At 46.5% G+C, this 13,279-nt stretch overlaps 1 protein-coding gene across 7 annotated transcripts in view; it reads left to right on the top strand.

Moving 5' to 3' along the window:
- Window positions 1–13,279, top strand: part of CDK5RAP2 (CDK5 regulatory subunit associated protein 2) — a 167,414-nt gene that overhangs the window by 131,979 nt on the left and 22,156 nt on the right. For all 7 annotated transcript variants that reach the window (XM_032478313.1, XM_032478314.1, XM_032478309.1 and 4 more), the window contains exons 26-28: window positions 2,204–2,252; window positions 4,953–5,125; window positions 10,606–10,719. In XM_032478313.1, the coding sequence (XP_032334204.1) occupies window positions 2,204–2,252; window positions 4,953–5,125; window positions 10,606–10,719 (336 nt within the window). The remainder of the gene's footprint in view (window positions 1–2,203; window positions 2,253–4,952; window positions 5,126–10,605; window positions 10,720–13,279) is intronic.

Here is a 13,279-nt window from a genome sequence, read left to right as displayed (position 1 = left end):
AACAGTGTGTCGCCCGGTTTTAAAGAACTCCCTGCTGCACAGGAAATGAGTGGAATGCAACTGCTGAGTCATTACAAGCGCCCCAGAGGACCTCTGATTCGAAGAAGGGGAACCCAAGGTGGCCGGTGGCATCAGGGTCATGGATTCCTTCTGTGGTCATGGAATTTGCTAGGAATCGAGTCTTTTGATGGTTCTAAGATGAGTTTATGCTTAGGTGACCCAGCATGCTTGAAGCAAGCCTGCCCTGGACCACGTGTCCCCGGCCCTGTGACGTTCCTGGGGCACACGTGTGTCCAGAGAACCCTGGTAAATGCATCGTTGCTTGCCTGGCTGGTGCATGTGGAACCTGAGCTCTTTGGAAGGCTCGGCCGGGGCAGGCAGCCCATCCTCCAGGTCGAAAGGGCCCAAATCGTATCATGGACTGAATGTTGGCAGGCAGACCTGTGCAGGTGCGAGAAGGAAGATGCCGACTGAGCTCTTTTGAGGTACAGTTGTCCCTGCCCGTCCGTGGTGTCCTTGTAGCTGGGACTTCCGGTCAAGGTCTTGGCATCTGACCAATCAGGTGTATCAGATGCAGATTCCCCCTTGAGGAGGGACACGCAGGACCAAGAGGTGGAGCCCTGGAGAGCATCCCCTGAGGCGGAGGCCTGTCAACCTCTCCCTGCCTCTCCGGGAGCCAATATATCACGCCAGTTTGGGTCCGGAGGACCCGAGGGGATGGAGACGTAGATCTGTGGGTGGGCTAGCTGTGAGAGTATCTCCATCTCCCTCGCTTAACTGAGCGTACAGTAAAGTAGGTGAGGGGTGAACTGGGCAGAGTGAGAGAACGGAAGCGTCAGGCCTCCCGGACTTCCGCATCTTTGCCCTAAAATGGAGGTCCCGACGCTGTGCCCGCAGGGTAGCGTTGTTGTGAGGCCTGAAGGAGACAGTGGCTGTGAAGGGGCCGGCCTCGGGGCCTGGCACCTGGTGCTCAGGGCTGCCCAACTCGGTCCCAGTGACTGTCCAGCGCTCGGCACACTGACTGACTCCCGGCGCCCAGTGGCCGGCCTGCTGGGTGGGGCGGGGGCCGTGACGGCCACCCAGCCGGCCTTGGGAGTCTGTAGGTGGCAATCACAAGACACGAAGCAAATGTGCGTGTCTCCCGTGATCTTTTCCTCCACGCTGTGGTGTTTGAGAACTTTTCCTTTTAGGAGTAGTTTTGAAAATGGTGTGTGTGGGTGCAGTTTAATTATAGTCTCATTTTTCCAGTACAGCTATAGGAGGTTTGTTTTTTTCCTTTAGCCACGCATTTGTTTCTTCAAAGAGCTCATCCCAGTCTGCAATTTCCAGAGTTCTAAAGTATTTTTAAAATAAGGTTGTTCGTCTCTTTGAAATCTGGGCGCATGTGCTCCCTTCAAACAGCACCTGATGACACGCAGTGGGAGCGGAGCAGCTTTCCCAGCTACACTCTCAGCCTTATTCTGTTTTCTTTGGTTGTTCCCCCTGCCGCACACACTGGTTTCTTCAGCCGCACTCCCAGCCCACTTTCCCTTGTAATCCCACTTCTGAGAGCCTTTCCGAAGGAAATAATTTAAGTGCAGATAAAGATGTATGCACCAAGATGTTTATTTTACAAAAGTGAAAAATTGGAGATGACCCAGACGGCAGCTGCATGTCCGCCTCCGAGGGATAGTCATGTACTCATTAAACGTGGCGTCTCTAAAGCAAATCTGGTAAGAGAAGGGCTTGTAATCAAGTACAAAATGAAAAATTAAGTCCCGATTCAGTACCCCCCAGGCCAAGATGCACAGAAGAAAGAACGGAAGGGAAGCCAGTTGCACGTCTGTGGTGGGTACTGGAGGAGAGAGGGCTTCTTTTTCTTGATTCTGGTGCCCATCTCCTGGAACAAGCCTGTATTCGGTCGCATCAGCGTTTTAGAGAAGGAGGGACAGCCTGCACCTGGGAGTGCCTTTGTGATTGCTTCTTGCATTTAGTGCTGTCACCTCCCTCCTGGAACCAGTGCCAGAGCAGTGCTAGAGGCGGGATCTGTGGTCTGAGCGATATTCACGGTAATCCTCCTTTAAATGTCCGAGACTGTCATAAAGAGTGTTTAGACAAATGGAAGAGTGCCTTTGCAAATGTGTGAGCAAGAAATTATTAGGGAGCACTCTTTTTTTCTTTCTTTCTTTAATGTTTTCCCTCTTGATGTTATTTCTACTTCCAGGAAAATCAGTTGAAGCGGAAATGAACACCCAGAAGGAACTGAGAGAGAGGTGAGTGTGTAGCATCTGGTGAGAAGACGTCATGGGTTAGGTTTGTCTGCCAGCTGTTTGAGCATCCAGGCTCCCTCCTGTTCTGTTAGTTTCCTGCATCTTGTAAATAAAGCATAAACACCTATGAAACTGACAGTGGTCACTGGAAACCGGGATTGCACACTGTGTGTCCTGCAGCCCTCGTTTGGTTGCATTCGGTTGCTCCTGGCATTTCTCTGCTGGGGGATTGGATGCAGACAACACATTCCTTTTGTTGGCTCCTGGGTCCCTGCGGGATGAATTCCAGACTCCTGAGCCTGACCCGTCTTTCCTTTCCATCATGTGCCCCGTGCTTCAGTCTCACCTGACTTCCGATGGTCCTCCAGACCATGCCTGTGTGCAGGCTGTACGCTCTGCCTTCGTCCTCTGGGGACTTGAGGCCCCTCCTCCAGAGTCAGTTCACATGGAAATAACCCTTGGTCTCCCCGACACCCCCATCTCTCCACTACGCCCCGGAGTCAGACACTTCCTGTGACTTGGCACACAGTTACATTACAGCACTTACCACATGGTCCTGTATTATTTTCTGCATTTATCTTTCTGCACTCAGAGTTCCTTGAAAGAGGTAAGGAGACAGCATTAACTGGGTGTTGGAGTGTGCCAGCAGCTGCCCGAGGCATTCCCATTCATTATTTCTGACCCTAGAAAGTAAGCGTTATTGTTCCCAGTTTAGGATGAGGAGCCAGAGGGTCAGAGTTACATACTTGCCTTTAAGAGGCAGAGCTGGTATTTGAACTCGAATCTCTTGTTCTCCGGCACCTGGGCTCTTATTGTTACTCTGCATTGCCTTCTGAGGGCAAGGACTGAGCCTTGATTTTCTGTACACCTGCTCCAGCCCCAGCTGTCTGGCATGTAGTTGGAATTTTAAAAACGTTCATGGAATAAATGGATTGTAAACACTCTTAGCTTGCTTTTGTGGCCAACTGGAAACGTCCGGGTCCTGCCCTCCTCTGTCGACTTGTTAAAGGTCCTGACTGTTGTTCGTGCTATTGGTGTTTCCCTCGTTTTTGAAGCTGCGACCCTTTGGGCTCCTGGGGGCAAAATAAAGAAACAGAGCCTAGTCTGGGATGCAGAAATTTAGATTTTATTGGCATCGTGAAGGCCACCAGCGTCATTAGAGTGAGCAGGAGGGAGGTATGACAGCTGACTGGGAGACATTTCAATCCGGGCTTCTGGAATTTTGGAGAAATACTCCTTCCCCACTGCAGTTTTCTCCAAGATCCCTCCCAGTTCAGCCCTCCACCTCCATCCTGATAATAGCGGGGGTCCTGTCCCACTGGCAGGCTGCAGAGAGGGCACTAGGGGCCTCCCAGCGCGGAGACAGTCCTCTCTGAGTTCGGAAGGGTGAGGCCCCGGGGGCGGGGCTTGCTGGGAGAGCGACCGCGCTCCAGGTGAGGGAGATGTGGCCCCTTTGAGCAGCGTGGCCGGTGCTCAGCATGTGAGGCTGGAGAGACTGGCAGGGCCAGGTTGGGCTGGTCCTCAGAAACTGTATTGAGTCCAAATTCTGATCTCTGGAAAGAGGGGAGTCTTTGAGAGAGAGTAAGCTGGGGCTGGACACGACCAGAGGCACCATCTTGGAAGATGAGCCTGGAGGCTGGAGAGTGGGCTGGAAGGAGGCGGGAGCCTTTTTTAGCGTCCTCAGCCGTGTGCCACCCTCCCTTTTCTGACAGGTTTGTTTCTTTTCCTTCTGTTCTACTGTTCTCAGCTGGAGGCGTAACACTCACATGGGTCACTCCTAAGCTAATTAGATGGGTGCCCTTGGCCCCTTACGCTCTTTGGCGGGGCGGCAGCGAGCCCGGGCATCCATCACGCTGTCTGAGCAAAGATGCATCTGGTGTTTACCTGTTAATGAACGCGTTGCAGCTTTGGAGTCCTTTGCTCTTGTCAGAGCTCATGAATAATGAGACAAGAAGTAATAGGAAAAAGTGGGAGAAAAAAAGAGCTTAATTTAAGGCGCTTATCTATAATGGAGATTCATGTGGGCTTTTCACGGAGTTCAGGGTGTTTTTCCTCCTGGCTTAGGTGGCCCTTGGGAAATACAGGTTCATAACCGAATGACTGCCTGAGTGGTGATGTCGGGGCTTTCTCGGGGACCACAAGGGCTTTGAGATTCTTAAGCCCATTTTAAACCCACTTCATGGGTTTGGGTTGGCCTCCCACATTCTCCTGGGGCCTTGGAGCCAGACAGACTGGATTCAGATGTGGGCTCTGCCACTTAGAAGCTGTGAGACGGTGTGCAAAGTTTGATGCACCTCAGCACCCGCCCCCCACCGCCACTGCCGGCTCTAATGAGGATGGTCCTCCCTGCCTCCGAGGTTTCTGTGAGGACCACGGAAGATAGTACAAGTGAAACGCCTGGTCCTAAGCGGCCATTTGATAAGCAGCTGCCATTGACTCGGACTCTCCCTTGAGGTCCCTCCTCTACGAGCCAGATGGTGGCTCCCCCTTCTTCACTGGCTCCAAATTCAAGCCCACCGAGCCTTTTTTGGGTTGTCTTTAGAATGTCCTTGCTTAAAAAAATGCTCTAGGGAGGGCACCAAAACGAAGTTGCAAACACGGGTGAATCACAAAGAGCCAGTCCCCCTTAGTCTTCTCAAGTCATGGCCCTGGCTTGAGATCTCGGCGTGGAAAACGGTTTCTCTTTCAATCCCAACTGTCAAGGATTGAGGAAGACAGCTTAAGCTACCAGCACATTCTCCCCAAGTCTCCTGCGCCCTCAGCCTCTCGTGCGCCGTCCGACTGTGACATGTCTGAGAAGTCCTCCTTCTCGCGAGACCAGAAGCAAGACGGTGAGACCGAGAAGATGTCGGTCCTGGCGAACAACTTTTCTCAAGGTAAGCCAAGCTCTGCGAAGCATCTTAAACACAGCAAGACTTCCTGGTGTCAGCAGTAATGTGCCATCTCACCTTCGTACTGAAGTGGAGGGTGGTGACATTTGAGTATTTGTCAGATGAGAGGAGATCCTGTGAGGGCCCCAGCCGGGCATTCAGTGTCGTTTATCACTGGGGAAAGCCATGGCTGTTGGAAGTGTTGGCGATTGGGGAAGAGTCGTTTTATTTTTTAATGGTGACTTGTTACGTGACTTGTCACTTCCTGGCTCATCTGACAGTGGCGGGCTGGGGAGCACTGAGGTCCTGTGTCAGCCCCAGGTCCGGTCAGTTCCCTCTTATTTCTTTCAAGCTCTTCCTAAGGTGGAGTCACTTTGAAGACCCTTGCTTTGAATTACAGAGGAGCCCGAGAGTACTTCACCTCCTGTTCATCCAAAGTTTGTATTCGATAAATCTGCTGTGTTTCTCTTTAGTGTGAACCTTGGCCCACTGGGTCAGCCCCTGGTCCTGCCTCTGACCGTGGAGCCATGGGCTCAGTTGGCAGAATCAGCCCCCGAAGGCCCCACCTGCCTCTGAGTGCCCCTTTACCCCTTCTGTATTTGAGTCTTGACCTCCTGTGGGGTGTTAGGTAGGGCTTACTGTTCATAAGTTCAAGGGAGGGTATAGACCAGAACAGATAGACCTTCCAAGTGAAAGGCCAGATAGCGTGTATTTTAGGCTTTATGAAGCATGCGGTCTTTGTTGCAATTACGCAGTCATGCTGTTGCAGCAGAAAGCAGCCTTAGAAAACATGTAAATGAACAAGGGTTGGGTATGTGCCAATAAAACTTTATTTACCGAAACCGGTGGTGGGTGGATCTGACCCAGGGGCCAGAGTTTTCCGACCCTTGGTGTAGACGCTGGACCTCAGCTGACATCCTCTGGTTCTCTGGTCTCTCCTTTTTCCAGTGGGTTGTTTGCAAGGTGCCCAGAAGGGACCCAGAGAACAAATCAGACAGTGGCACCTCCCTGCCAAAAGCTCTTTGTTGATGCCTGATCACATAGTACAATGTGATTTTAAAATCCTTTTTTAGCAACAGGGCCCCCCCTTTTCAGATGAGACCAAATATGTAAAAGTTACATAAAATAAATAAAAGAGATACATTTTTCCAAAGAAGTAGAGCGTTTGTCCCTGGTGGTGGTCTCTGAGCCTCCCCTAGGATACTCAGGGCCAGAGGAGCACGGTTTGAAACTATACCGAGAGCATGAAGTGTACACGTTTGATGTAACTCCGGTATCAGCTGGGGTCCTCCAGTAGCCTGTCCCCTATATATGCTTTCTTTGGATTTCTGGCTCTGTCCCTCTGCAATTTCTCTGAGTTTGTCTGTGCTTGGTTTCTCTTGGTTTTTTCTGGCTCTCCGATCTGCCTTCTCTTGATTTAAGTCAGACCACAAATTGTTTCCCTGTTCCTAGTGCCACCCGCTGCTGCACTGTTGTTAGTCTGGCACGGAACTCGGGTCCTTTCCAGAAGGCCTGAGACCACTCCCACCAGGCCTTTGGGGAGGGGCAGACTGAGGCTGTCAGGAGCTAGAGGGGGCGGGGTTTACACCGCAGCAAGCCGGACCCTGACGCGGGAATGTTTGTTTTTTGTTGTGGTTGTTATTACTGCATCTGTTGCTTGCTTTTTTTTTTTTTTTAACTTTTTTTTGTTGATTTATAATCATTTTACAATGCTGTGTCAAATTTCAGTGTAGAGCACAATTTTTCAGTTATACATGAACATATATATATATATATATATATATATATATATATATATATATAATTCATTGTCACATTTTTTTCTCTGTGAGCCACCACAAGATCTTGTATATATTTCCTTGTGCTATATAGTATAATCTTGTTTATCTATTCTACATTTTGAAATCCCAGTTTATCCCTTCCCACCCCCTGCCCCCTTGGCAACCACAAGTTTGTATTCTATGTCTATGAGTCTATTTCTGTTTTGTATTTATGTTTTGTTTGTTTGTTTTTTTATATTCCACATATGAGCAATCTCATATGGTATTTTTCTTTCTCTTTCTGGCTTACTTCACTTAGAATGACATTCTCCAGGAACATCCATGTTGCTGCAAATGGCGTTGTTGGTTTTTATGGCTGAATAGTATTCCATTGTATAAATATACCACCTCTTCTTTATCCAGTCATCTGTTGATGGACATTTAGGCTGTTTCCATGTCTTGGCTATTGTAAATAGTGCTGCTATGAACATTGAGGTGCAGGTGTCATTTTGAAGTAGGCTTCCTTCTGGATATATGCCCAGGAGTGGGATTCCTGGGTCATATGGTAAGTCTATTCCTAGTCTTTTGAGGAATCTCCATACTGTTTTCCACAGTGGCTGCACCAAGCTGCATTCCCACCAGCAGTGTAGGAGGGTTCCCTTTTCTCCACAGCCTCTCCAGCATTTGTCATTTGTGGATTTTTGAATGCTCAAAAGCTTCCCACTAAAATCTGGGACAAGACAAGGATGCCCACTATCACCACTCCTATTCAACATAGTCCTGGAAGTCCTAGCCACAGCAATCAGGCAAGAGAGAGAAATAAAAGGGATCCAAATTGGAAAAGAAACGATAAAAGTGTCACTATATGCTGACGACATGTTACTGTATACAGAAAACCCTAAAAGGTCCACACAAAAACTACTAGAGCTGATCGAAGAATTCAGCAAGGTAGCAGTTTACAAGATTAACTTTCAAAAATCAGTTGCATTTCTTTACACTAAATGAATCAACAGAAAAAGAAAATAAAGAAACAATCCCCTTTAAAATAGCACCCAAAGTAATAAAATACCTGGGAATAAACCTAACCAAGGAGATGGAAGAATTATACACAGAAAACTTTAAACCATTGGTGAAGGAAATTAAAGAAGACTTTAAAAAATGGAAAGATATCCCATGCTCTTGGATTGGAAGAATCAATATTGTTAAAATGGTCACACTGCCCAAGGCAATCTACAGGTTTAACGCAATCCCTATCAAACCACCTGGGGATGTTTGTGACCCCGGTTCTTTGAGACGCTCCTGCTTTGGTACCCGGCACTTCCTCTCTCCTCTAGCCTGCCCTTCTTTTCTTCACTCTCCTCCCCTACTTTGGTTTATTTCCAGCATCTCTTTTATCTCTTATTCCTCTGAGGACGCATGACCCTGGGCTTCTCAAGTGGATTACCAGGGCTTTCCTGATTGGGCGCCCTGCTCTCTGGAGCCACGCTAATAAGCTCACGCTTAGCTTTTTGAAGCTTGTTTCTCTTCAGACCTGTGGTCTCTGCGTCTGGTTTTCCTTTTGTCTTGTTTATAATCTGAGTAGAGAGATAATTGACTGCTTTTCCTTTTTGCACTTAGCATTATATCATAGGTTTTCTGACATATTGTTACATAGCATCATTTTCAGTGGCTTCAGAACAGCCCGTGGAATGGCTGGACTGCAATTTTCTTCATGTTCCCCTGTTGCTGAACATTTAAGTCATTTGCTAAAATTTCACAATTGTGAACAGTGCTGCAGGGAATATCTTTGAACATGAAGCTTTCCCCTTATTTCAGGGCATTTTCTTAACCAAGTGTCTATAAACTGGAACCAGTAGACAAAAGATAGATATGCAGTTGTTTTTGGTGGTTGCTTCTTACAGACTCTGTTTTAAAAAGTTAGCATTTGTCAGCAGGGTATTATCATAAGAGTGACAGATCTTTTTCTCTCGTTTTGTGAAGACAAGGGTATTGTCTCCTTCTCCTCAGTTAGGGCTACATAATTAATAAGTGGTGTCTGGTTCAACTGGGCATGTTTCCTTAAGCCCAAGTGATGCTTCCAGTTCCCGGCCGGGCTCCGTAGAAGAGGAGTTGTCCGGATGACAGCTGAGTGTTTTACCCCAGAAGCCGGCAGTATGTGATGTGGATAAGCCAGCAAGGAAGGCTGCAGTCAGAACAGATAAGTTCCTGACTTGCTCAGACCTGACTGGCCGCTGGCAGATTTGCAGGGCAGCAAGGCAGGGAGGGCAGCAGTGTCGTGACGTCCTAGTTGGTGGCAGGCAGGGTCCCCAGACTTTCCACCAAATGACTTGCCACACTTCTGGCCTTAATAGGAGATAGCTAAAGATCTGGGAATTAAGTCGTCTCATAAACATTCAAATTCATGGCAAAATTACTATTTAATTAGGAAAAGATCTGTAACATTGTGCTACTTTTAAATGAAAGTCATTTTGGAGGAATTAAAACTGGGTCATAACATTAGTATAATGTTTTAGAACAAACATTAGCAAGACATACTGAGTATACCCTAATTGATGAATTAAAGACATTAGTTTTGCCTTTGGATACTTACGGTGATTATGCTGTATACACTGATTCTAGAAGCCCACCTCTGGGGTGGAACTCTGCTTCCTCGCTTCTTTGTTAAAGTGAGATGTGGCAGAGACGGGGAAAATAATGCATGCTCATTTTAGAAAATTCAGAAAAATTAATTTGTGACACAGTGTGTTAAATATTAAGATGTATTATAAAAGTTTTGAGAAGCCTAAAATCTATCCCCTAGAGGCAGTCTGTGTTAATATTTAGGTGTATTTCCTTCTTTTGTGTTATATGTGTTGTTCCCGTCTACAGATTTTTCAGTAGAGTGTGATTATGCTGAATAACCCATTTTGTATCTATATTTTCCATGATATTATATGGTCTTCCTAATATAATTTTAATAGCTGTGCAATACTGCATCATAGTGGGGGTGATTCAGCTACTTTAATAATTTGAGTTATTTTCAGTCCTGACTGTTAAAAATGGTGCTAAGATGAACATTTCTATGCATTCTGGCCAGTGATAGTCAGCATCTCTGGTGATCTCTTTAAATTGACTCTTAGAGGTACAATTACTTGGTTAAAGACATTGGAAAGAACTTTTCTAAGGCTGCTGATAAAAATAGTCCTGAAAAAGCATACACATTTATATTCACTCTAACAGGATGTGCTGAGAGTACCTGTCTTACCCTCCTCACTAACGCTGAGATGATCTGTTTTCCTTTGTCTTTAAGTCTTAAATCAGTAAGTGATAAATGGATAACATATTCCTTTCAAAAAATTAGTCTTGAAAATATCTGAATTCGTTATGATGGTGCTTTAATCAACTCTCAGGCAATTCAAGCAGACTTGAAAGTGATCTTTCAGTTTCACCGTAAGGAAGATTTTAAATTAATATTTGATATTTGGAAGAATAAAAGGCAGTATTAGAGTTAGCATTAAAATTGTATGGAATATAATTTTTCCATGTGATGTAAAATATCTTCTTCGTGGAGGGCTGCCGAGACTGGGCAATAGCTCAGCCTCCCCAGGCCTAGGAAAGAATTACCGGTTGCCGACTCTCTTAATACATCCAATACTATTTAGAATTTCAAGATCACTGCATAATCTTAAATTATTCAGTTTGTTGGGGGCTTCAGACTTTAAATTAAAAATATCCTCCTTCCTGTAGACTTACTAATGGAACACATACAAGAAATTCGAAGTTTGAGAAAACGTTTAGAAGAATCTATTAAAACAAATGAGAAGCTCCGGAGACAGCTGGAACGACAGGGATCTGAACAAGGTAAGGGGGTCCCTCCCAGAGGCGGCAGGGGCTTCGTTTGTGCCGCGTTTGCCTGGGTAAGTGTTCTGTGTGCTGCGAAGAGCTTGGGCCTTGTGGCCAGAGAGATGTCAGTTCAGATCCTCACTCTGTGCTTACCTCCAAGGCGACCTCATGTAACCTTGCTGACTCTCAGTTCTGGTAGTTCACCTATTAAATGGGGATAATCATTCCCATTTGTTCTTTGGTGATGAGAATTGACTGCGCTAACTCACGCGGAGTCCCCCACCGTCCCTGGCACAAAGCAGGTCCTTGGTAAATGTTCATTTCCTGATCATCAGAGGAGTCCGCCAGCCTCTAGCGTCCTGAATTGTGGTTAACTCCACATTCGACTCCAGAAGCTGTAGCGAAATAGAGAGGTATGCTCAGATAAAACAAAGCAATAATTGGTCTTCTTGTCAATAATGGTTTCTAAAAGAATTAGCATTTTAGCAATCTGGTAAATCTCGCACGCCAGACACGAGGTTGCCAGTGTTCCTCCATAACCACAGTTAGCTCCGAATGGAATATTCTTCTATGGAAAACTGAAAAATACATATCTTTTTCTATAGGTAAGACATTCACATGGTTCAGAAATTAATATTCCTATTCGCTACCTGTGAGTCCTTTTTCTCCCTTCTCCTCCCGCTTTTGAGAGTTCCCTTCGGTGCCCTTACAGTGTCAGCGCAAATGCAGAGACTTACTACTCTCCCCTTCACCTACCCGAAAGCTAAAAGGCTTTATACCCCTGTTCTCTTCCTTCCTTCTTTCATTGCATATATTTTGAACATCCTTCCTTATTGCTCCGAAAAGAGTGTCCTCACTCTGGGAAGAATGCGTCCTGAGAGCAGCTTTGTGCACAAGGAAAAGCCTGAGTTGGTTTGGGAGCTGGACTGACCTGGGTGTGGACCTAGCTCTTCTGCTGTTTATCGTGACTTTGGGCAAGTCACCCACCTCTCCCAGTCTTAATTATCTTAGCACATGGAGTCACTGTGAGATTAAACGAGGCAATGTTATGAATAGGGCCTTGCTCAGTGCTGCACCCAATAGAAAATGATTTTCCTCATCATTGTCAGTTTTGTTTTACTGCCTTATTTTGTGCAACATTATTAGTTTAACATTGCAAAGCTCTGCAGTGGGTGGGGACACTAATGTCATTGCCATTTTTGGGGGATGAGACAACTGAGTTCTAGAAAGATGTAGTCAGTGGGCCCCTGGTCCAATTCTCCTTGCTTTCTAGCCCATCATAGCCATCAGCCCAGAAGGACATCTCTTCGAAGTACTGTATCTGCTTAGTTTGCAAGATGAACAATGGTTCCATTTCTGTCTGTGTGTGTCTCTCTCTCTCTCTTTCTCTCTTGCCACTGCACCCCTCCCCCATCCTGCATCCTCCCCCTCTCACTCCCAGGGAAATTGATTAATCTGAGTTATTAGTCACATCAAACACTGGAAAGAAATACACGCCTGAGCCCATCACATTCACTCTTGGTAACGCCTGAATTAGATTCATTCTGTTTTACATTTTCCCCAGCAAATCCAATTATAGAATTATTTGGGGGCTCAAATGGCCACCAGCTACAATGGAGCAGGCAATTGCTCTGGAGAGTAATTCACTCTGATGGGAAGGTTTACAAAAAGGCATTCATAAAGTATTTATGCTGGTGGAGAGACGTGCTGTTCTCACCATGTTGTCACAGTCCCCGAGAAGACAGAGAAATAATAGTGCATCTGCCTCCCCCCTGCTGTGAAATGTTCATCTTGGGAGCAGGTTTGAGAAAGGCACGGCTCCTTGTAATGTTGAGGTGGAATATTGTTAAAAACTGTCATCTCACGCATTAGATCTTCCAGCTTGTCACCAGTTACACGAGCTTATAGCGGTGACTTTCAGAGGAAAGACAGGCCTCTTAGCGTCAGAAGTGGACCCCGCTGGCTCAGGCTGTGTCAGGAGTTGTTCTTTGGCCTGACGATTCTTCTGAAAAGTGACCACGTCAGCTCTCATCATAGTAGACTTCTGTAGAATTTTTCCGGTTCATCCAGATTGCTCTCCGGTCCTGCTTTGGCTCCAGCCTATCATCAGTCATGATATTAACACAAATGGTAATACAATAACAGTAACATAGATCGTTCTTGAGTTAGCAGAGACTTAGGGAAGTTATGAGACCCTGGTTCAAACCCAGGTGTCTCTGGAAAGACAGCAGAGTTCAGAGGGGAGAGTGGAGGAAGATGGCGGGAGGGATATATGAGAATTACAAAAATATACGACATCGTGGTAAGTGAATCATCGGCGTGAGGAAGAGGTAATGCTGGAGAGTGAGCGGAGTACGAGCTTTGGCTTCTGGGAGACCTGGTGCCGTCCCTTCCTTAGGGGGAGTCTGGCTATTACAGGATGCTCTCAGCTGCAGACAACAGAATATGAGTAAGAACTGCTGTAAACAATGGGGATTTATGTTTTCTTATATAAGAGACCCAGAGGCAGCTCCGAGGTGGGTCTGAAGGCTGATGGATTGACAGCAGGGCTTGGAGTTAGTGCCCGCGATGACTGCAG

The sequence above is a fragment of the Camelus ferus genome, chromosome 4 (assembly GCF_009834535.1).
Source record: "Camelus ferus isolate YT-003-E chromosome 4, BCGSAC_Cfer_1.0, whole genome shotgun sequence".
Classification (NCBI taxonomy): Eukaryota; Metazoa; Chordata; class Mammalia; order Artiodactyla; family Camelidae; genus Camelus; species Camelus ferus.
Note: the sequence above shows the minus strand (reverse complement) of the source record. Positions and strands in the feature narration are given on the sequence as shown.